This window comes from Amblyomma mixtum, chromosome 1, assembly GCF_055824585.1.
Source record: "Amblyomma mixtum isolate Tamu chromosome 1, ASM5582458v1, whole genome shotgun sequence".
NCBI lineage: Eukaryota > Metazoa > Arthropoda > Arachnida > Ixodida > Ixodidae > Amblyomma > Amblyomma mixtum.
The window spans coordinates 132,968,976-132,993,422 of record NC_143012.1 but is presented as its reverse complement, the minus strand read 5'-3'; the positions used below and the strand labels follow the sequence as shown (position 1 = coordinate 132,993,422).

General features: G+C 47.2%; 1 protein-coding gene across 1 annotated transcript in view; it reads right to left on the bottom strand.

The window, feature by feature from the left end:
- LOC149367631 (DENN domain-containing protein 2D-like) overlaps positions 1-24,447 on the bottom strand; it is a 174,956-nt gene that overhangs the window by 17,284 nt on the left and 133,225 nt on the right. The window contains exons 12-15 of the mRNA XM_089575130.1: positions 22,970-23,147; positions 16,013-16,136; positions 10,022-10,146; positions 3,043-3,196 (exon numbers count right to left, since the gene is read on the bottom strand). Coding sequence (XP_089431256.1) covers positions 3,043-3,196; positions 10,022-10,146; positions 16,013-16,136; positions 22,970-23,147 — 581 coding nt within the window. The remainder of the gene's footprint in view (positions 1-3,042; positions 3,197-10,021; positions 10,147-16,012; positions 16,137-22,969; positions 23,148-24,447) is intronic.

Genomic DNA, 24,447 nt, shown 5'->3' with positions numbered 1-24,447 from the left:
TACCCATCAAAGAAACCGGTGGGTACCCGATGGCACTGGGGATCGAACCCAGCACCTCCCGAATGCGAGGCAGATGCTCTACCACAAGGCCACCGCTTCAGTTTGAAACTTCTAAAGACCTGTGAATGAGACGGACTACTTGTGCTACCCGTGCTCTCGCTACTGCTGCAATGAAATATGGAAATGAAAATTTGAAACGAGCAATTATCCCAATGGATATTCTCAGAACACGTGCAACAGTGTTGGAGCAATGCTCAACAACCTGAGAACGAACCCTGAAAGCACAATTTTGGCAGCCTGTAAGTGTGTTATCGAAGAAACTGGAAGGTGTGCATCTGGAAGTGAAAGAAGTTGCTGCGAGTCAAAAAGAAGGAAGAGTGGATGACAGTGCGTGCCCTCCATGGCCTTCAGTCGTGGCATGCGTGGCAGCCGTCCAAGTGGCCAACAGAAGCATCCTCTGAATTGTACGCAGCGCGCACAGCTGTGTCTGCATGGAAGAAACTAAGTGCGCAGGAGTGAAGACATTTTTGCACTGTCGAATCAGTTGAATAAACGACTACAGCCCAGAAACAAATTGTTTTTCAATGAAGCAGGTCCCCTTACCCTCTTCAAATTATTCATTTTACTAAGAATTATTTGAAATATGCAGCTTAACTTTAATTTCTTTGTGTGTATTCTAAGCTGCACGTCGAATCCTGGTTGCGTTTTGGTGGAGAAGAAATGCCAAATGTTCGTGTGCTGTGCGATGCCCCAGGCGGTGAAAAATAAGCCCACATCCTCCACTACGCATGAATATGCGACCAAAATTGAAAACCCCTCCCAACAGAGGGGAGGCACCACTGGCCGCAAACGTCCACACAGCTGCCCGTTTCCTCTTTGCACTGCTGCGGAAATTAAACACCAATGAGTCGCTGCAGAAACATCAACTTCACGATGATCACACAGCTACCGAACAAGGCCGTCATCAGGGACAGTCAACCGACGCCTCTGCTGCTGCCGCAGGCTAGTCGTAGTTATTCAATTCGGCTTTGTAGATTACTAACTGCTCTGCCAGCTCCCTGTGCCGGAGAAAAATATCGCGGGGGCTCTGTACCAAACTTTTTTTCAACCAGTTGTGATTGCTTTCGTTGAGCTGAACCCTGGCCAGGAGCTGCTGAGAAGCTTGCAAGATGCTCAAACTGCCATCTTGAACAAAGCAGACAGCATTGAAACCAGGCTAGCAAGGCATGATAGCAATGATGACAGAAATCAACAGCAAAGTGCATGTGGCCAGAGTACAATGCTCCACGATAGAGTAAATAGAAAGGAAGCACTATTAAGAACACACAAAAGAAAAACAAGTTGGAAGACTGCACGACAAAAGCAGCAGCCAGTGAAACAACCTGGGACAACAGGGTCTCTGTACAAAGGAGTGCATTGGTTCTCGGGTTCCTCCTGTGCTCAGTGACATCTTTCTCTGAAAGGACACTGAAAGATTTCACCACAGCTGTCTTCAGGTATGCTGACAACTGCCTTGTCTGAGAGGCAAGCAGTGCTAAACATACGAGGGTACAATCAGGTTCCCAAGGAACGCTGTTCCGTGGCAGCACTGGCACACTGTAGCTTGGTTCCCCAGTCTCTGATGGGGCTCCCACTCACTTCTCCCATCAGGTGTAAATTACGCTCTGAGATTCATTTCTTGCGGGCAGAAAACACTGTGCCTGTGGGCATTCATTCCCAACTGTGTTCAGTCTATGGAGAAAAGTGCATGAGCGCTCTGGACGGCCGTTTCGGACGAAACAATTGAAAAAGTGGAAGAAACCGTGCTGAAAGATCGAAGGGTGGTGACGATTCAGAGCTCTGCGAGATGATCCCTGATGTCAGCGAGACGTAAAGATTTTGACAGACCATGCCAAGGCGGGTCCCGAGAATGCTTACAGAAGACGTGTTGAAGCGGCCCGCGAATCTCTTCAGGAACTCTTGGACTGTGTTGTCACAGGGGGAGGAGTCCACTACACGACACCGGATATTTGTTCAGGAATCAATACAAGTATACGACTGTTTGCCAATGACTGCGTGTTACACAGGCAAATTGGGAATGAAGGTGATGTTGCCGATTTATCACGTGTTCTTAAATACTGTTTGAAATGGAAAATGAAACTAAACACACTAAAAAAAATGCATTCATACTGCCTTTACACGTAAAAAAATAGGTTAACCTCACAGTATTTCATCAACAGTAATATAGTGACACAAAAACTAGAGCATAAATACTTAGCTGTGATGCTCACAACCGGCTGTTCATGGAATACCATGGTTGCAAACAAAGCCAGGACCTTAAACTTTAAACAGAGAAATTCGAGACACGCATGTCTTGCCTGAAATCAACACACATGTGATAACCACCCCAATACGCTTGTGCCATCCCTGCCAACCAACACCAAGCAATAAAATTGGAAAAATTCAAAACAGAGCAGCAAAGTTTGTCCTGTGTCAGCAGTCGCGAACAGATGGCTGCACCGACAAGAAAAATGAATTAGGATGGGGAACTCTGTCCTCTTGATGGAGGCACTTACGACTTAAACTTTTGTTTATTTATTTATTTATTTATTATACCTCAAGGGCCCCTTCACGGAATATTACATGAGGGGTGGGGTAAAAAACGGCAACAAACATGACACCACCTGGTTAAGTGATGGACAATGGCTTCAGTGAGTTTCTCTGAGGGCAGATTTGAAGAGGTGAGCACTGAGAATGGTCGGAAGGCCATTCCAGTGATGGGCTGTCTTCATAAAGAATGATTTTTGTACGGGCACGGTCGGTAAACTGCATTTGGGTGGATATAGTGGGAAATGCGGCATGATTTGGTTTGCTTCCTGAATACTATGAAAAAACTTGTGAAATAAGCAAAGACGTGAGAGCCCTGTAGGAAAACCTAGGGGAAATTTTGGTGCTGAGATGCTTGTACGACAGACAGCTGAGATGAACAACCGATTCAATGGTGTTGGTCACATTAAGTGGGTACCCCAAACAGAGTTTTGATTGGATGTGTCTGTGACCCACCCTTGGGCAGCAGGTGGTGCTGTGGCGTCCGTGCCAGCTGCCTCAGCCGCTCCGTCCGTTCCCGGACAAACTGCTCGAACGCCTGCGTCTCCACAAACCACTGCAGGAACATCTGGGCTCCTCGCGAGGATGGGGCCCGGATGAAGGCATCACGCTGGAACAACCCAAGACAAGGCAGTTCACACGCAGACAAACGCTGACCCATCGTTTTAACCTAACAAGTTTGCCGGCAGAAATGACCCACATGGGCCTGCATGCAAAATCTTTCTCAATAATCACAAGCACAGTTACAGGATGATTGTCAGAAATGGTGATTGTCAATAAACCATGTTCACAATCATGGAATCAAAGCCAAGCTTCTTCTGGCTTGATTTCCTGCATGATTTGCCAGCACTGCCGTCAGAGAATTTTCCGTGGATGTTTCCGTGCGCAGGTTTTCTAGCGGCAGCAAGAGGCTGTTTGCAGGACCATGACATTATCACCTATACTTCTCTAACGGGGGGGGAAGGGGGGGGGGGGGGGGCAAGCAACACCGCTGTGTTCACCTCTTCTCTCCCTCCCCTCGCCACAGGTCTGACATCTCTCTAACCAAGAGACACATGCGAGGCTCCAGTTTGAAAAAAGTGAGTCTTGGCAGCTCAGGAGATACCGGAAGAGGCTTAAGTACATGTTGATGATTGCTGACAACAAGTTAGGAATTAACAGCAGCAAGTACATTGAGCCCGTCGCCGGGTCGTTCGACACGATCCTACCATTCTTTAAAAGTGAAGGAGTACCCATGCCGCACTGAAACAGATAAGAATTCTTTCTTCCCCCGTACTGTGTGGGAACGGAATGTCCTCAAAGCAAATATTGTAGACGCTTCTACTGTGGAGTTGTTTACGACATCACTTAGGAATTCATAACAGTTTCACAACATTCAACATTTCATTTCATTTTATTACCTTAAAGACCCCTCGCGGGGTATTACATAAGGGGTCTTTCTCCCCCCCCAGTGCTCATTTCGACGTAAGGTGTCGCCTCATATTGTATAATGTTGTTTCTTTTCCTCGTTCATTTCTTCGGTACTGTGTACTCAGTTGCGTGTACTACAAGGAGGTTTTCTTTTTGACAAAAGCGTATTTTAAAATCCACTCGTGCTTAAGGCTTTGCAATAAAGCCAGCAGTCTTCTGTAAATAAATAAAATAAAAGAGCTCGGCCACTTTTGTGCACAAATGTGGGTATTATCTATGGCGCTTCAAATTGGGCTACATGCTCTTGCACTTTTGAAAAACTTCCACACAAAACGGGAGAGAGTCTTCTGTGGTGCTTTTAGATGTTCACGGCGAATGCTCAAATGACACCGCGGGGACCCTTTAAAGTGTGGCAAGTTTTTTGCGCAACTACTCAATTGTTTATTCACCAATAATGCAGACAAATGTTTTGGCAGGAGAGGCATTACAACAAGACTGAAGAGGCCACACAACAAAAAGAACAAGCATCAGAACTCATCTCATACAGAAAACGGACACAACAAACACAAAGTTCACCTGTGATTGACCCAAGAACCATTCCAGTTCTTTCAGGAAGTGCTTCAATTCAAGACAATCGGTGGCAATTCATTCCAGTCTTTCACTGTTTTAGGGAAAAAACTGTTCTTACGGGGGGGGGGGGTCATTCCATGTGGCTTTCTACTGAACTGTCAAATGCAATTTCGCTTATGTCTAGTGGGAAAAAAAAATTTCCATCATGTGACAGCCCTTTGAATTTTCCAGACTAGTGCAAAGCTAGCTAGGTCTCCATAAAGAATTTCTAATAAAATGTTTATTTCCTTTTTGCCCGCCAAATTTTTTGTGGACAATGTATATGAATATGAGTTGTATTTATTGATTATTTGTCAAGACATTGCCTGCACAAAGTTTTTATGTTTTTTGTAGTCTGTATTTTTTAGATGAACATTTTTTTTTAAAGTTGAGGTGACATTCATGAGCAATATGAAACTTCCATTGGCTCACCATAACATGCACTGCATGGAAGAAATGTTTAAGCTAAAATTAAACTGAATAACATTTTAAAAAAATGCCAAAGTTGCAAAAAAGTGCATTTTGCTGCGTATTCAGATAAAAATATTACACTATAGTGCTCACTGCAAAAATGCAAATACTATTTCTCGAATAACTGGTTTTGTTGCAATTCTTAGCAGTTTTCATTCAGATCTTTTTTGTTGTAGTCGAGAAACACATTTTTGAAGTTGAGCGCTGGTCATGGTTGCCCTGTACTGTCACTTCACTGCAGAACACGACCTCAGTGCTGTTCAGAGTGCTCAGGCGTTGCACATTCAGCAATGCTGGCATCATCTTGTGTTCACAGAGGCCATGCTCTGCGGGGGGGGGGGGATACACTAAACAGAGCTTCCTTGCATCCTCAGCTTTTTCTACTGTCTACTAAGCTCTGAGGCTCCCAAGTTGTGCAATGCCAACAGTCCTTGTGACAAATATAGAATAAGGCATTTTTCTCAAACTCATTCAGCGCATTAAGGTTCTAGTGAAGGTGCTAGACAAAAAGGTTAATCTCTTAATCAGCTTCATATGCAGGCTTGATTCCAAGAGGGCATCAGTAAACAGTATGAAGGCTATAATGCGAACTAGCATGAGACAAACAAACATCTTCTTGAACATTTATTGCAAGTATTCATGCATCCTTTACAACAACAGTGGATTAAAATTACTGCAGCCGCGTCTTCTGTCATCTTTGCCTCAGTAAAGTTGGCGGCGCCCTCTTCCTGAGGACGAAAGCTGCTTCACACTGCACTCCTTCAGCTGGTGTCCACTGACAGACGGACCAGCGGCCGTCCTAAAAAAGCCTTTGCCCGTCTTCCCGAACATCCGTTTTCAGGCTCTCATAGAACTGCAAAGCTTTTCCGCCCGTGATGCGTCAACTAGTCTCCTACTTTGTACACTCACCGTGTTAGCCGCTCTCTTATTTCACTCAATTCTACCTTCAACTGCTTGGTAGTTATACAAGTACAATTCGCAGCGATTGTCGAGGTATTGTGGTCCTGCCATGTCCCTACCGCTGTCTTGCCTTGGCGCGGCAACGACGGCAGTGCCATTCTTGGCAGTGGCCAGCAACCTCGTCGGAGCGTCAAGGAGACGCCCATTCATGTCTTCATTCCCCCGTGAGACACAGCCCTTCCCTTGGCTCGATAAGGAGCACCGACCAACTGCTCTGTCGAGAGCACGGAACAAGGACCCTTCCCCCCCAACTGAAGGCCGCTAATCCCACTCGTGAAATGCCCGGACAGGTGCTGTGAGCTTCCTGGACACGCTGTGGCAGGATATCTACGCCTACGACCTGTTTTCCCCTAGTATCGAAAGGAACATTGCTCACGTAACCGTTAACATTCAAAGCATGAGTTATGGTATACCATCTTTATCGTTAGCCATTTATTTTTCAAAAACAAAGCACGCAAAAATTGTTGTACAAATAAAATGTAAATAAAAGACTAGAGATCTCTGCGGCGACCCGCATTGGGAGAATGCAAAAGCAATGACACCTCCTTGGCACCTCTCTTTGCCGCTCTTTTATCATTTCCTTTTTGTTGCTTAATTAATTTAAGTACTGAGTAAAACTCCAGTTGGGACGAGTTGGTTCATGTTGAAAGAAAAAAAACTGGTAATGGCGCAAGAAACGAGGACACCGAACGCAAGCAAAAGACAGGACAGGCGTCAGTCCTGTCTTTTGTGTGCCTTCTGCGTCCTTGTTTCTTGCGCCATTACCAGTTTTTTATTTTAACTACTGAATTAGCATAATTATCTCATGCTTTAATTAAAGGTCGATTTATTTACTCTGATTATACCTTCTTCTATCTCTATCAACCATTTTTGGTTTTCAAATTTGCCGCCATGGTTGCTTTCCCGTCCACTTACTATTATATCCCCTCCAGCCTATTCAAGCATCTAATGGTTTTTGCACATAATTAATTAACTACTTATTTGTGTCAATGAAACTTTTTGTTCAATTAAGTGTCACGCATCAAATACATTTCAATTCATTTCAAACTTTATTTCCCACCCTTTTGCCTATTTTTCCACTATTTTGCCATCCACAGCTGTTTTCCCATCCACTCACTTTCAGGATGCACGTGCTATTTTGACGTTTTTTGATACTTTTGACTATTTTGACGTTTTTTGATACTTAGCTCTAATTATTTAACTAGTCATCTCCTTTTCTTTCTGTCCTGCTTTCAGTCTGCGATTTCCGATGATCATCCTTTTCTTTCCCTGTCCTTCTCTCGTACGTCATGAGTTAGGTTGGCAAGGTGCCACCTTGAGTAAAAAACAAAAACCTTGTGCCATGGCGCTCGTTGGCCCTGTGCGATGCCCTTGTGGCACAAAAACTCATCCCCATCAAGACAAAAACTGTGCGACAGCAGCGATTCCTCGCAGTTCCGTCAGGTGTTTCAGTGTGTTACCAGGGGTGGCCGAAGCAGAACTGCTCTTGGCTTCTTCTTCCAGGGTGCCTCTTCACGCGTGACGTTGTGTGCACAGGGAGCACGCAACGAGCGTGGAGTGCCCTGGGCGAATGAAAACGCCCAGGGAAGCGAGGGGAAGACGCACTGGCACTGGCCTCCGAAAAACAATAAAAAAACTGATAGGGGCTTAACGAAGTTAAACCGAGTAGGCCTCCAAAAGCAGGTGTTCATACTTCAGTTGGAGGGGCACTTAAACTCCGCCTTGGGGGGTTAATCTTTAGTGGGTTAATGCCCATGTATGCTGAATTGGTGATTCCTACTTTCATAGATGGCGGCGAGTCCTCATATACCACTACCAGTGCAGTGGTTAAGCGATGCGCCACTGCATTGGCAGGTGTGGCTGTTCCTATCCCCGTCGGGATTTTGTGAGCCATGTTGCTCTTCCCAAGCAACCTCGAGCGCAGATGGCACGACGCTTGTCCAAGCTTACCTGAGTTACTACCCGAGCTTACCCGAGTAACTCGTGTAAGCTCAAGTGGTAACTTGGGCTGCCAGGCAATGGCACAAGACCGTACGTGCTATTTTTGCCAATATGCTTGAGGTGTTAGCTAGTGGTTAAGCATTTGGTTTAGCTCTTGCCGGGTCCCTGGCCGGCACGACGCCGTCATGAGCTGTCCAGCGCCTGTGGGAGGGTGGTGCCCTCTGGGTGTGTAGGCGGCAGTAGGGGGCGCCATCTGTTGGAGATATCCGAGATATCCACCGAGATATCCACCGAGAAATCACTATCATCCCGCCTACTCCTAGAGTCATTCCATATCCAATAAACTCTGCACACACTTAATCGGACACGTGGGCCCTTGCCTGCAGCATATGCGTGCTCCTTAAAGCGACCTTCACTCGTATAAACACGGCCGATCTGTTTTTTGTTTTCATATATGAACAAGGGATCTGTACGGGTCCCGAAACGTCATTTATTTTTCCTCCATTGTTCTTCAACTTCTTGGCGAGTGTTAAGTTTTTCAGAATGATGTCATTTCCTCGCCAGATGAGTTTTCGTCGAACTCTCGTTTACTGTCCAAATGATCTGAATAAACGAGCTTCTGATGTCATAGACCCGCATGGGTGTTTGGCGGGACTAAGGCAGAAGTCCGAATTTCCGAATTAATGAGGGCCGATTAAACAAGAGCAGTGCTGCCCCTCGTATGTTTTCGGTATCGCAATGGAGGGTGGTTTCCAGCCTGGCACTGGTTTCCGTATGATCACAGCAGCAATGCATGTCTTGAAAACTGACTTCAGTGCTGTTCCTGGCATGTCTTCAGTCTGAATTAACCGGTGCGTGCTACCAATGACTTATGTATATTTTTGATGGGAGGGAGCAGGGAGGCCGAATTATCCGATTTTCAAATTAACAAGGTATGACTGTACAACTGTTTGACTGTTTAAGTGTCATATTTAGTTTATTTGCATGGTCTTAACTTCATGCGCTTGTCTTCACAATGCAAACATAAAAATGCTGGTAGTAATTATCATTGCTATGCACAAAATATTGTACAGGTGGAAACCACCCACCCTGCACCTGAAAGCGTGATTGAGGTGTCCGCTGACCCCGGTGGCCAGTTATGCGCGTCTCCAACTCTTTCACCGTCAATGCCCATTCACCCAGTGTTCGCTGGCAGCCTATGCTCCAGTACCGCACTTCTGCAGCAATGCCTTCAACACGTATAAGGTGCAATGCGTGTTGCAGTTGAATGCGGCCATAGCCCAGTGCTCTTGTGCAGTGGCCAGCAAAGTTGATCTGTTCGTGCCATTGCGGGTTTGAATTTATTTGATTTCTTTTTATTCACTTCACTTGGCACACACCCACAAACATGGCAACAAGGCTTACCTATCGGAATAGGCCTTTAGCACTAAAAAACGTTCTTTTCTTTCATAAGGTTGGCATGTTTGGAGGGTTGATTCTTTTTTTTTTAGATCACTTTGCCGCCTTAAGTGGGAAATGTAAAGGAGAAGAGAAGCTTCAAGGGGTGCCACAGGGGACTGCACTGCCATGGCTCCATGCCAGTGCTCCACTACAGCATGAAACACTTCCATCTCTCACTGTGTACTGCCGGTGCCGAAAAAAACTTGCACACAATGGCACTTGTTGGATACAGCCTTCCTAATAATGTACAGTCTTGGTCACAAGGCCAAAGGCTTTTTGCTTCAGCCGCACAACCGAGCCACTAGGGCACTATTAAAAACCGAATGACCTTGAAACGCTAGCAGAACGTTTCTTCTTGCGGTAGAGAAGCCTCCTGCTTGACTTGCGTTTTGAATGGTCCGCTACACGGAGCAATCTGGGAACACTGCAGCCTTTCGAGACTCTCTAAAGCAAAACTCTGGCAGCGGTGCCTGTAAGGCACTTATGCAGTGGAGCAAACGCCTTTCCGCGCATGCCAGTCAGACTAGTCTTTGCTGCTGCCACAGCACAGCCATGTGGAAATCATGCTTCTTCCCCCGGGATGAAGCGGAGCAGTGGCTCTCACCTGGAAGGAGGACTCGGCCAGGTCGTCTGAGAGGCTGATGTGCTGGTCGCAGTGCCCCACCAGCTCCACAAAGAGGCGCACAAAGGCTTCCGTGATCATCACGTCCCGCACCTGGCCCGTGGGGTCTGCAAACGCCTGTCTCAGGGACACCAATGCAGTGCACTACACGCCCTTCACACAAGTGCTCAGGCACTGTCAGGGAGTGAAAGAAACATACTTCGGAGCAATAGCGCAAACAGGACAAGGGACCAAGAACGAGTGGACACACACAGCGCTGGCTTCCAACAGCTTTATTAGAAACAAAAGCACAAGAATTTATACATGTATTTTTGCCGTGTCATCCCAAAGCATGCGCAAATTCACTGCGAGCGTAGGCAAGCAATTTCTTTTTTTGAGAGTCTGACAGAAGGAGTGCTTACAGAGGCACTTCACGTGGACACGTGGACGACAGTATGTCGGTCAAACAGGTCGCTGCCTGAATGACTGCCTCCGTGAGCATAATCGCAATGTAAATAATAAAAACAAAAATGATGGAGAACTCGTGAAACATTGCAACGCACGCGTTAGGTGCAAGCCATTACTAAACAAGTGTTTTTTAGTTGGCAAAAGTAAAGACAAACGCACTCAGGAGATCATTGAAGCAGAAAAGATAGCCAGATTAGGAAGTGTCTGTGTAAGCACTCCTTCTGTCAGACTCTCAAAAAAAGAAATTGCTTTCCTACGCTCGCAGTGAATTTGCGCATGCTTTGGGATGACACGGCAAAAATGCATGTATAAATTCTTGTGCTTTTGCTCCTAATAAAGTTGTTGGAAGTCAGCGCTGTGTGTGTCCACTCGTTCTTGGTCCCTTGTCCTGTTTGTGCTATTGCTCCGAAGTATGAACCAACAAGCCCGAATTTCAACATTGAAAGAAACATAAGTGTTCATTAGCAACTGGCGTCATTCCCGCTCTTCTGAGCATTGCAGACCACGAAGCAGCACACATGAATGAAGGCAGTGCAAGACGCAACTAATCATTTGCTGGCACAAATGCATGATTGACCATGACATCACCCAAATGCCGACATCAGGTGGCCGCACTTGGAAACACTGATTCTTTGAAAGTCAGAGAAATGAATGGAGCACTGACACGATGCATCCCCTCTTCTAATCAAAACCTACATGCTTTGAACAAAGGTTTACGAGGCTCTCCATTCTTTATTCCACAGTTGTGACCATACACAGACAGTTTCCCATCCCTGTATAATTGCCGACATGTAACTGAATCCACAAGGCAAGAGAATTTCATACACGACCGCAGATGCACAACGCAACAAATCGATCACGAGGCACAAGGACAGCAGGTGGACCCCGCCCAATGGACCCCGCCCATATTTCCCGTCCAGCAGCCAATGGGCTGCGCTGCACGTGGTGATAACAGCAGGAGGTGATGTTCCACCTGTGAGCCATGTTTGGAAGCACAGCAAGCAGGCTTCCCTGATGCGACACAACTGGCACCAGGCCATGTGTTTTGCACGAAGGGAGACTACAAACAAAGTTCAGCTGCCAGCAATAAGGAGAGAAAACAAGAGGAGGAAACGTCATGGGCACAAGAGAACAACACTGACGACCTTCAAAACCTCACAGAACGCAGTGGGTAGATTAGGTCAAGAAATTTGCACGAATAAGGCAGATGGCGCAGGATAGTATATCTCCCACAGTGTACTGCAGGCCTTTGCACTGCACGTGGTGATGGTGACTGCAAAGAAAGACAGCCTCCCATTTGTGTTATGTGTAAACATACTATTGGGGCATAAATGTCGTAAAATACCAAGCAAGTGGCCACCTAAAATTCAATGATAATTGCAAAGTGCTGGGGTGTGGATGCTTGTTATGACCAGGCGTGAAAATCCAGAATGGGCGTATGGCAGAATGGGCCCTTACTTATTCCGACGAGTGATCAATCATTAAATTCAGGATGGCGGCCACTGGGGGAACAGGGATGGGCGGGGGGGCCCTGAGCTGCCGTTCAGGCAAGTGGTAATGCCCTTGAAGGATTCCCACCTTTGGATACTGCCGTTCACCCTCTGGACATGAAGGACATCTTGCCACAACAACTTCCCTCGGGTCCCTTAGTTGGCATCCCTTGGAGACTGCTTGGGCTTCGGTGCCTCACCTGAATTATCTCACTGTCGCGTTCATCCCTTACCTCCACGATAAGTGTGGCACACTCCCAGCATGGGCGCTTGATACAATGCTGCCGCTTCTTTTAATGTCTCCCGCATACCAGACATAACCGCATGGGCTTGGTTTTTAGGAAACTTCAAATTCTCAAGAAAGAGGGGGTGGGCACTGCACTGATGGCCGACACATGCCGTTTGCACGCCTGGCTTCCAAGTTCACTGAATTTACGTCGGAGACCTTGGAGAACACAAGTGGGCCTTGAAGTAAGTCCGTTTCATAAGGCAACGACAGGCGTGCTAACCTAAGGTGGTGGGGGGGAAGAAGCATGCTGCCAATCCACCCCTTATCACGCGCTCAAAGCAGGCACTATCCGCAGGCAAAATGATGTCATGTCCCATGCTGAGTTCTATGCAAACATCCAGGTCACTAACGTTGATCAACACAAAATACTACGCACGGTTATCGACAGGTTCACCACGCCAAACTCCAAGCCTCTGCACATCTTTTTCATTGGGGCTGTGATAAAACATTCATGCTGCGGCTTGTAATGGACATTTATAACAAGTTCACTAATGGTGCCCGGGTGTCAGCAAACAACGCTTCTACCAACGCCTTCATCGGTGGCAGCACTGCTCACTCTGCCTTTACCTTGGCAAAATCATGAGTCACTAAGTCAAATCACTCAGGCTCACTCACAAAAGTTCGGTCAACCTACAGGTCCACTCAAACTCGCACTCACAGGGGCCTGGGCTCATTCCAACTCATGGACTCAAACTCATTTAGGTTTACAACTCACTTGGGCTCACCAGTCACCTGGGGTCTACCACTTAGAGTGACTCATATAGCCTCACTCACTCATTTCAACCCACAACTCATTTGGACTCACAACTCATCTGGACCCACTCATTTCGACTCATGACTTGGTCACTCATTCCGGCTCGCTCGCACATTTCATCTCATGACTCACCCAGGCTCACCTATGAGCTCACACATCAGACAGCTGAATTTTACATCCAATGGTCCTAGTTGCAAGTCTAAAATTCCCAAAGAAGTTGTTAAAAACATGGTGATGCGATGAGCTTTTACTGCAGCTAGCCAGTGACCAAGCCTGGCTGTAGCTGCCGCTCGCAGGACGTAAAGATCTGAGGCCGCTGCGTATGTTCGGAAACCAATTAAGGTGAGACGCGAGTACTGAAATGATCGAAAAATGCAAAAATTTCGATTTTGCAAAAATGGCACATTCGATATCAATACACTCTAAATTAAAGTTCCTGCCTAAAAAGTTTCACGCTATGAATGCGACCTTGAACCACTAAAATATTGATATATTTTGCGCCTACCAGAGATGGCCATTTCAGAGCGAAATGCAGCAGGTCTTGGCACTTCTCACGACCGCCATCTTGGTTTTGTTTGAAACCCCACTGCCTGGTATTACGCACCATGGGGGAATGTTTTTGGAACTTCCGCATTCCGCTATTTTTTGAGCCCTCTACGAAGACCTCCGAATGAATGGCGAGCACAATTCAAATTTGATTTTCTCAGCTTCGTGTAGTTGCCAACATGACTAGCCTTACAGAAGTGTTTATTATGTTTTTACGGCGCAATTTGAATCAACCTTATACCGTTGAATTCAGAAAGAACCAAATGGTGAAGCTATGCTGTTTTTGTTTGGCTGAGTCAAAATTTCAAATTTTATGAGCCATAATACCACCTAACTGCACTTTATAATTATGGTGCTTGAACAAAATTTAACATTTTCATATGATGATGTACTTCAACAACAATATAATTAGCACAGCTCCAGATGGCAGGTCTTCAGCTGCAGCCCCATTTTGACCGAAACCAAGAAATGTAGAAAGAAAGTGTCTTAACGACCTCTAAGAATTTAACTAATTAGGTAGGCTTCACTTATTTTCCTATAATAGGATAATTAATTGAGATATACCAAACAAATTATATTGAAAACAGGAAGAAACACATATACACACCTAATTTCGTTGCAATATCTTTAATACTAAAATGTTTGTTTCAAGGCCCACATCTCCCTGTAGAACACAGTAACCAAAAAACTGCTATTCAGCAAACCACAGCTAATGTCCAAGCTTGGCGACTAATCAACTTTTCTCACCTTTTACCAATGGTCTCGAGTGCAGCAGCCACAAAAATTGCCTACCACGAAACAATGCTCTACATCATCTTGACTAAAAGCATTATACAAGTGCACAGGACACTCGCGTTTACGAACAGTACAAACTCGTGCCCAATCGGTGTCATGGATTTCACTTGTAATCATGGGATTGTGCAACCTGACACTATGGTCTTATTTGATTTGATAGGCCCACACTTAAGCGGACAAAGCAGGATGACTTAGATCGCAATCTGAATGTGAGCCCGGACTCACACACTCCGATCGTGGTCTGAAATGAGTGAGCACGAATGAATCGACTCATGAGTGAGTCCATGGTCCTATGCTTCAAGCTGACACATAAAGACGACCAAGATCTGCCTGCGAACTAAACACTTTTGTCAGCATGTTGTTGTCAGATATGCTGTAAACACGAGACAGGTGACTGTAGGAGACTTGGCCCACCCACATGGAAGAGCTGTTTTGATGTTGTGTGGTGACATGCGACACCTGTCAGAGTGGTGGAAGTCTGCAAACAATTAAAGACGAGAGGGAGCGTCTGGTTGGAATCCGTGCTTGCACAGTTGCTTGCACTAAATACAAGTCCAAAAACTTGCGACGCACTAGCCGGGAAATATCAGCAGATTGGATCCCAGTCGAGCTGCAGTCGATGACGCTCTCGACCAAAGCCAGGACATTAAAACACAGGCAGAGTCAGTTCCCAGTTGTCTAGGCCAGTGCCATGACAACCCGCAAGTCAGAGAGGAGAATGTACGATCAGGTGATTGTGGATTATGTCAAGAGCTACCCAGAGAGGTTGGTGAACATTATGTGCCGCTGAGTCGGGTGATGTCGCCTCAAGGCTTCTACTTGACAAACAAAGAAAACGACTTTCAGTTCTATCATGTCAATGGAAACAGGAACCGAGCCCTTTTTGAAGAGTTCAGGTGGCTGGAGCGACACAAGTTCATTCAATCAGTGCAAAGCTATGGTCCAAACCAGTGAGTCTATCATGGCATTGCTCAACATTCAGTCATTGCAACGCCATTATGACAACACTGCCAGAGACACTTATCTGCAGCAAGTTCAACTGCTCTGTCTTACGGAAACTAACATGGAAACAGAGCACCCCATCCCAGTCGCCAGGTTTGAGTGGGTGTGCTCCACCAAACACCAGGGCAACAAACGTGCTGGAGCAGCCATTTACACCAACCTTGGGCTTTGTGACATTGCCCTGGAGCAGCTGATCTACGATTGTGAAATGTGTGCTGCGCGCCTGCCTAGCGATGTGACTGTGGGTTGCATTTCCCCAAGTGCATGCAAGACGTGTGTCGTGCAAATAGTGCGTTTTGGGATTCCCATCAGGTTTAAAAATGAGATGAGATGCAGTTGCTGATTTTAAAGAAGAGTGCAACAAGCGTCCAAGCCCTGTCACGGAGATCACTGTGGCCTGAGATTGGCTAATCCGACTGGCCTGGTTACAACGCAGTGGGGGACGACGTGCAGAGACTTGGTCGTTCAAATCAGCCACAAAACCATGGTGTCCAATATGGAAGCCCCATCGAACTACCTTACAAACCGTAATACTATTTCTAACCTTGGGTATGAACCAAATACAAAACCCAATGCTGAGCACAGTGTCCATTAAATGTTTGCGACAATGACATGTCCTCCTTCTTGGCACCTCAGCACAGCCCACCCACCGGTCATGTTCTTGGCCAGGCTGAGTGCTGTGGTGAGCGACTGCTGCAGCTTCTGGGGCACCACGTCCCGGTTGTCCTGGTCCTCGCACAGCAGAGCACCCCGGTCAACGTCCACCACCAGCACCTGAAAGCAGGAGAGAGAGGCCGCCAGTACAGTGAAATCTCGTTTATTCGACCCATCCAGTCCCATCAATTTGGACAAATATAATTTCCACTATTTCGCATTGAGTACCATTAATTTGTACAAATTTGACCGCCTTTCGGTTAATTCAGACAGGCGGCGGAGCTTGCATGTGTACAGGGAGGCCATGGGGGCAGCAGAGGTGAGATGATGATGATAGCGGGAGCAGCGCTGGTGTTAAACCTAAATGTAAACGCGCCATCCACATCACTGTAAGCGTCAGCTAAGAAGGCAGAGTACAGCGTTGTCTGCTGTACTCTGGTATGTGTACGTGCTGGAAGCGGAGGGTACAAGCGTTGGGGAGCGAATACAGTGTGCCCCTGCCTACGATTCCTGACACCAAAGGCTGGCGAAAAGGGAAGGTGCGGCAGTGTGTGGTGGCGACAGCGCTGTGGAAGAAGACCACTGCAGAGGCCAAGCCAGCTCTCTGACTGCGCACAAGCGAGAGACAGCGCAGCAACGCTTCTACGACAACTCCCTTGGCAGTGCCCTGCTCTTCGAGGCTCGGGCAGGGGTGCTGCACACAAAGAACTGGCAACCTCGGATTGCCGGCCAGGAGACAATGCGGACTTCTTGTGCAAGATGAGTGGGCAGGAAGAGGAGACGATCGAACATGTGGTTCTGATATGTCGGCCGATCCACCCCTGCCAACCAAGTGGATGTACTCTTCCGCAGGCGTTGGGTTTTGTATCAGGTCAACCGACAGAGGGCAGTGCGACCAACAGCAAAGTGAGCGCACACGAAGCCATTTCCAAGGCCAGGGCGGTCAAAACAACAAAGCGCCGCCTTCAAAATCGGAATAGGCTGAAACGTTAGGTGGTGGTGACGACACGGCGGCACAGACTCCGCAACAGTGTCTCAAAGTTGGCTAGGACTTTGGTGTAATGCGCGCCCATTATAAACAGTGTGGGGTTTTAATAATTGGGCAGATATATATACGTTCTTCCCGCTTAACCGCGGCTGACCCAGTTCAAAACCGCCGGACCCGACGCCGTGGTCGTGTACACTACCGAGCGCGCGCCGACCACGGCGGGCCTTGCTCTCAGGGAACAAAGGGACAACACACTGGCTGACACAAACAGGGCATTTATTGCTACAACAACTGTTGGGGTTGCCACCTATGAACTTAATAGTGGCGCCCTCTTAAGCTGAAGCGCAGCTAGGGGGTTTGGAATAAATGACTTTGTGTTTGGTCCTGGAGCGGAGTGGTCACCTGGCTCTCTCTTTCTCACGGCCTCACGGCCTCCCAGCACGACAGCACGGGGACGCCCACGCAACAGATGCAGGCCTCTCCGTAGAGAGAAAAGAACGGCAACTGTTTTTTGTGGGGAGAACCGAAATCCATTTTTGTCTGCCCAGTTACCAAGTCTGTTTAATGTCAGTTGTACCTGTCTTTCACAGGTTGACAAGCTGGACGATGTGCATGCAATCTGGAGGTCATCGACGTAAACTAAGTACATAATTGACTTTGGGATTACTTTGGCTATGGAATTCATTTTTACGATGAAAGGTGTAGTGCTTAAAATGCATCCCTGAGGTACACCGTTCTCTTGAGTGAAGTTCCTCGAGAGGGTTGAACCGAGACGGACTTGAAATGTACGGTTTGACAAAAAATCTTTCAGCCAATTTAACATTCTACCGCGGATGCCCAGATCTCCCAAGTCGCGGAGAATCCCAAACCTCCAGGTGGTATCATACGCTTTTTCCATATCAAAGAAAACAGCCAGACAGTGTTGTGTATGTATGAGCGCTTCTCGAACAGTGTTTTCGAGTCGGACAAGATGATCCAGTGTCGAACAAGCTTTTCTGAAACCGCACTGGTGGAGGTCAAGCAGTTCGCGAGATTCGAGAATAAACATTAACCTAATATTTACTATGGTTGCGAAAGATTTGGCAAGACAGCTTGTAAGGGCTATTGGCCTGTAACTAGTAGGAGAGGTTGGGAGTTTCCCTGGTTTCAGAAATGGTACTATTACTGCCTTTTTCCAAGCCTCAGGCATTTTCCCCGACACCCAGGTTTGGTTGAAAAATTTCAACAGTGCTTTTACCGAAGGTTCAGACAAATGGGCTAGCATTTGATAATGTACCTGGTCGGGCCCTGGTGCAGTCTGCTTGCCACTAGCTAGTACTCTGTGAAGTTCATGAAGTGTACTGTAATTTTCGGTGTATAAGACGCGGCTTTTTTTTCCAAAATCTTGCTGGTGCGTCCTATACAAGGGTGCGTCTTATATGCGAATTTTTCACCTTTTTTTTTTTGCGAGTTTATCGATTACTCCGGTTCATGCCCAAGCTTTTTTCACCTAAAAAATATCACTACCAATAACGCGGTTGTAACACGGTTAATAATTCAATACCGGGACCGCCGTGCGCGACATTGTAGGTGATCTTTATCATGAAACGGCGGGGATGACGACTTACGGGATCACAAACGCGCGGCTGTTTCAGAGGCTCCAAGCAAAAGTAATGAGAAGCGCCAAAAGATGGTGACAATCGTGCTTCTCGCCATTGTCAAGATAAGGCGGCGTTCTTTTTTAGTCATCCTTCGCAACTTTTCTTGCTCCGTGTACGTAGTGCATGTTTCAGCGAGTTGCTTCCAGAAATGGGTGAACCTTTTGATAGCGCATCTGAAGATGAAGACTTCGAAGGTTTCAAGTAGAAATAAAATGTTGTTATGGACATATGGGGAGCTGTATCGTTTTTTCTTTCTTTTTTGCTAAAATGTGGACGGGTATGGCGTGAGTGCTGCCTTTTTCGATCACTTAGCATTGCTTAAGAATTGCTCACAGGTGCGGTGCATTTCGCGATAGTCGCGCAAGCGTGTTTAATTAAGCCTCACTAGCCTAACTGGGTAAACTGGGGTGCGTCTTATACACGGGTGCATCTTATATACGAACTTTTTCAGTGACAGCCTGCATATATGGCAGGTGCGTCTTATACAAGGGTGCGTCTTATACACCGGAAAATACAGTAATCAAACTATTGTAGGGTTCGTTGGTGTCGCCACTAGTTGGAAGTCTTTGTTTCTCTGCTGTGTTTTTGTGCTTTAAAGGTGCACTGAAGAGGAATTTTAACTCGTCTTTTTGCCGTGGGAGCTCGATCTACACGTTCCTAGCATTCTTAGAAACTGCGACTTATTGCCCTGTGCGGCCAATTTCCCTAATTAAATCGAATTAACGCCCTGCTCCCACCTTTTTTTTAAATTCTCCCTCGTACGGTGGGCGGAGTCGACCAACGCGGGGAGTGCCTTTCAGCCAGCTCCGCGGAGGCTTTGCTTTCGCTTCATTTTGTTTTTTAGGTTTCCGCCAATAAATAGTTTCATTCGCAGATAATATAACCGCAAAATAAGCCCGTAGAAATAAAAATACGTGCGGACTATTTGCTTCTACGGACTACTACGTATTACTCCGCCGCTGGCAGAGCGGCAAGCCGCCACGGGACTGGGTGAAAGGCACTCCACGCATTGGTTGACTCCACCCACCGTACGAGGGAGAATTAAAAAAAAAAAGGCGGGAGCTGGGCGTTAATTCGATTTTATTAGGGAAATCGGCCACACAGGGCAATAAATCGAAGTTTTAAGAATGCTCGGAACGTGTAGATTGAGTTCCCGCGGCATAAAGACGAGTTCAGATTCCTCTTCAGTGCACCTTTAAGAAAGAGTCAGTATAGTGTAATGAACTGGAAACATGGGAGAAGTGCTCCCCAAGTAATGTCAGCCTGTTCGTGAATACTTGTTTGCGCATCAGGGGGGGTCAGGAAAGGAACTGCAAAAGGAGAGAAGTTGCCATCAAGTTTGCGAACTTGCTGCCACATGTTTTATGAAGTAGTGGAACTGTTTATAGAAGATACATAACATTGCCATGAAGTTTTCTCAGCATTGCGCCAGATATATCGAGCTTTGGCCCTTTCCTTTTTAAAATTTATTAGGTTTTCCTGTGTGGGGTATCGACGGAAAATTCCCCAGGCTTTGTTTTGCCTCTTCTTTGCTTCCCTACATTCCCGTGTATAACAGACCTTTCGGTTTTTTCGCACAACTCCAGAGGTCTGCGGAATGGCTAGGTGAGCAGCGGTAATGATACATGTTGTGAACTTCGCATTTATGTCATCAACATCAAGGCCATCTGAAAAAATTTCTTCCAAAGCGGCATTTTCTTGGAAGAGCACCCAGTCGGCCATGGCCAACTTCCAACGCCGTGGTTCGGTTAATGTGATTGATGGTGATGATGTTAGACTGATAACGACTGGAAGATGATCGCTCCCGTAAGGGTTGTCAAGAACATCCCATTTAAAATCTGTAAAAACACTTGGTGAACAAAAAGATAAATCTAGGCAGCTCATTTTCCCACTGCTTGGAGAGCAGTAAGTTTGTTTGCCCGTGTTCCGGAGGCAGACATTGTTGCTGAGGATAAAATCTTCTATAATCCGGCCTCTGACGTCGGTTTGTTCACTTCCCCAAAACGAGGAGTGAGCATTAAAATCCCCAACTAAAAGATATGGCTCCGGTAGTTGTATTAAAAGTGCTTCTAAATCATGAAGTTTGAAGGTTAGATGAGGCTCAATGTATATGGAACATACTGTTATGGTTTTAAAATCAAGGACGGTGACCACAACAGCCTCGTATGAAGTTTTTAGGTCAATTTTTCGCGTTGCAACACCACCCTGGACCACAATAGCAGCGCCTCCAGACAGCCTGCTTGAATTCTGTCGGTCACAGCGGAAGACTTGATATTTTTTAAGAATATTTTTTTTCTGTGGTCCCAGATTAGTCTCCTGGAGACACAGTGCTACCGGGGAGAATGAATTTAAAATATCTGTTGTCAGTGTAGTTCTTTAAAAGTCCACGACAGTTCCAGTGAACTAGAAATACCATCGTTTAGACTAGTTGGGATAGGTTAGGTAGGTGGGTCTTTTGGACCGGTTATTGGGACTTTGTCCCTTTTTTTGCTCTCGAGAGAGCTTTGCCGCCGCTGCAGCGGGGGCGAGGGAGGAGTTGTATCCATTGCCTCTGCAGAGATGCTGGACGACCGTGCAGGAGGCACATTCACGTTCAAGTTTGACCTCGACCTGTGGGAAGAGGTCTTGAGGCCCGCCGAACCGGGGGTCTGCGCAGCCTGACTTGGAGTTGGCGGAGTAGCGTTAACTGCTCTGCCTTGGAGCGCGAATGGCCCCGCCACAGGCTCACTGCGTGTGACCTGGACGGGTGCCGAAGCCTGGTGTGGTGCGCCACGCCCACGCACCACCTCGGCAAAGTTGGGTTTTGTTGTGAAGAAGAATGAGTTGGTGAGTGCAAAACGCCTTCTCGCTTCTCTAAATGAAATGTTTTCTTTGTCTTTATGGTGATTATTTCTTTTTTCCAGGACGGACACGCCCTGGAGTATGCTGCATATTCTCCTTCACAGTTTGCGCAGTGCGGGACTGCATCACATTCATCAGAATGATCCTTCGAGGCGCATTTCGCGCATGTTTTCCGACCACGGCAACTTTGTGAGCCGTGGCCGAACCTTTGACAGTTGAAACATCGGCGAGGGTTGGGAATGTATGGTCTTACGTTAACTTTCAGATATCCTACTTCGACTGTGTCGGGCAGTGTGCTGGTGTTGAACGTCAGGATCATGTGTTTTGTGTTTATTTCCTTATTATCCTTCCGGATCTTGATTCTGTGAACATCTATCACGTCTTGGTCACTCAGACCTTCGAGCATCTCTTTTTCAGTGATGTGGACAAAGTCATTTTCGGATATAACGCCTCGGATGGTGTTCAGAGATCGGTGTGACGTCACGGAGACAGGAATATCCCCAACAGATACAATGTTTATGAGTTTTGAGTGTTGGACGTTGACACGCAGTTCGAGCAGTAAGTCACCGCTGGCCATTTTAGATACCTTGTAGCCAATTGCCAAGGCTTCTGTCAAACACTTTGATACTAAGAAGGGGGACAGGATTCTTGCTTGCTTATCTTGTACTTCACTATAGATGACATGATATTTCGGAAAACTGACTTTTCATTTTTGGAAAAACTCGTCTGCTTCGTTCCGCCCTCTCTTGAGAGAGCGATCAGGTTTGGAAAAAGGGGGAGCCATAAAAATTCTAGTTTTTCGGTCATGGTGCCAGCCACCCACCAAGGAGCCCAACAAGGGAACGGGACAGAAACTTGCGAGCAAGTCCTGCCCACGCCAGCTGTACACTTCAACTATAACCAAATATGACACAACTCAGGGTAGTTGGCCACACAAGGTTAACCCTAGGCGCCTATGAAAAGCGAAAAGAAACCAAGAAGAGAGGAGGAGACAGGAGAGTTGTAAGAAAGAGATAGGAAAGTGAAAGATGGAGGGGAGGACAGGAAAAGGCGACTGCCGATTTCCCCCGGTCGGGTCAGGCCGGAGGTGCCGTCTACAGGAAGCCAAAGTGGTGTGTTGCCTCCGCCGAGGGGCCTTAAGGGTCCAAACGCTCGGCATCGGCTCAACCACCAGGATCCCCTTTTCCCCGGACACGGCGATGCCACGCACGGCTAAGCGCGGGTGCTCGGGTCCGTGGTGGCACACTGCTCACCATCATCCCCCTGCGGGGATGTCCCTGCGGATGCTCGGGATACCTCGTGGCGTTGCCACTCACCATCGTCTGCATGAATCAGACGCCCCTGCGGGGCGAAAGAAAAGGAGTCTCGGCTCTCGCACGTGCACTGGGCTCGCAAGAAACCCTTTGCTGGCACATGCGAATCGGCACATGCGAATCAGCAGGAGTACAAAGCATACAAACAAGCAATTCATCCTTTCAACTCACCGGCCCCGCCAGCAGCTCGAGGGCCGTGTGCACCATGGCCGCAGGCACCCCCAGCAGGTAGGGCTCGGGGGAGGAGCACTGGGCCAGCAGGCTGCGGGGCACCAGGGGCACCCGGACGTGCGCCCACCGGAAGGGGTAGACGAGGCACTCGACCGACTCCACCCACCTCCGCACCAGCCTGCAGCACCCCGGCCTTGGTTGCAGGGGTCACCGACCGGAGAAACCAGACTATCGCACGACACATAGCATGGCTGAGGCTGTCGCCATTTTACCCAAAACGTGTCTCTGCCAGTTACAGTACAACTTTCAGCTTCGGCTTATTCCACAACTCCCCCTTGGCGTATGGTGGCAGCACAGTGAAAGAGGCTAAGGAAGGCAGGGGCTAATTTTCTACTTTCAAACCAGTCTAAGCAAACATGCAGCTGAAGCTGCTGTATGCTGAATGCTCATGCAGACGCAAAAAGAACCGTAAAAAATGCCTGCAGACGTAAAAAATGCCCCGTCATGGTGCACATGGCCACCACAGTTGCTTAGAAATGCAGTGGCTTCAATGCCTTATATTCTAATCAGAGAATGCTTTGTTTCAACACCGTTGGCTAATTCAAGCATATATGAGGAGCGCTTTCTTGAAGGACTATAGACAACTTTTGGGTGAATGTTTTTTTGCGTTACAATGATGCGCCAGGCATTATTATACACTCGAGGTATTCTCCTACAAGCACTGAATAATTTTGGAATCGATTTTCTTTCTCGCGCTCTTTCAGTTTCGATTTCAACAGCTGAACTTTGACGGTGACATCAAAGTAAGCTTGTAGATCACATAAGGCATCAAAAAACTGCTATAGTGAAAGCTCGTTAATTCGACCCCCGTTAATTCGGCAAATCGGATAATTCGACGCGCGCGCGAGGTCCCTACAATTATACATAGGAGTCTATGGGGCGAAACTCGTTAATTCGAACAAATTCTGCCGTGCGTCGGTTAATTCGACTTCACTCCGCAGCCCGCCAAGCCGGTGTGCTGAGAGCAAAAAGAAAAAAACACTGCCATGAGCGGCGCTACTGTACGGCTGATAGGCCATCCCTATGGTCATATCATCCATCCATCCGTCCATCTATCCGAGGAAGCGAGTTAGCAGCGGCCGAAGCAGCTGGCGTCTTTTTTTTTTGTGCTTTGTTGTGTCGCAGCAGTCGCTATCACGGTTATTTACGGCGCCTTTTTTGGTAAATGCGCGCTTTGTCAGCGTGTTTACTGCGCTACTTGTTGCTGTTTTGTTGCGACTGAGGGAAGGGTGAAAGGAAATCGCAAGGGATTGCCTACTGGCTCAGCCACCACCGCTGCCATGTGCAGATAGAGGAGAGTTAAAAGATCAGAGAAAAAGATAGAGAAAAGATAAGACACCCGTCCACAGTCCCCGTGCAGATAAGAGGAGAGTTAAAAGATCAGAGGAAAGATAAGACGTGCGTCCCAGCAACAACGC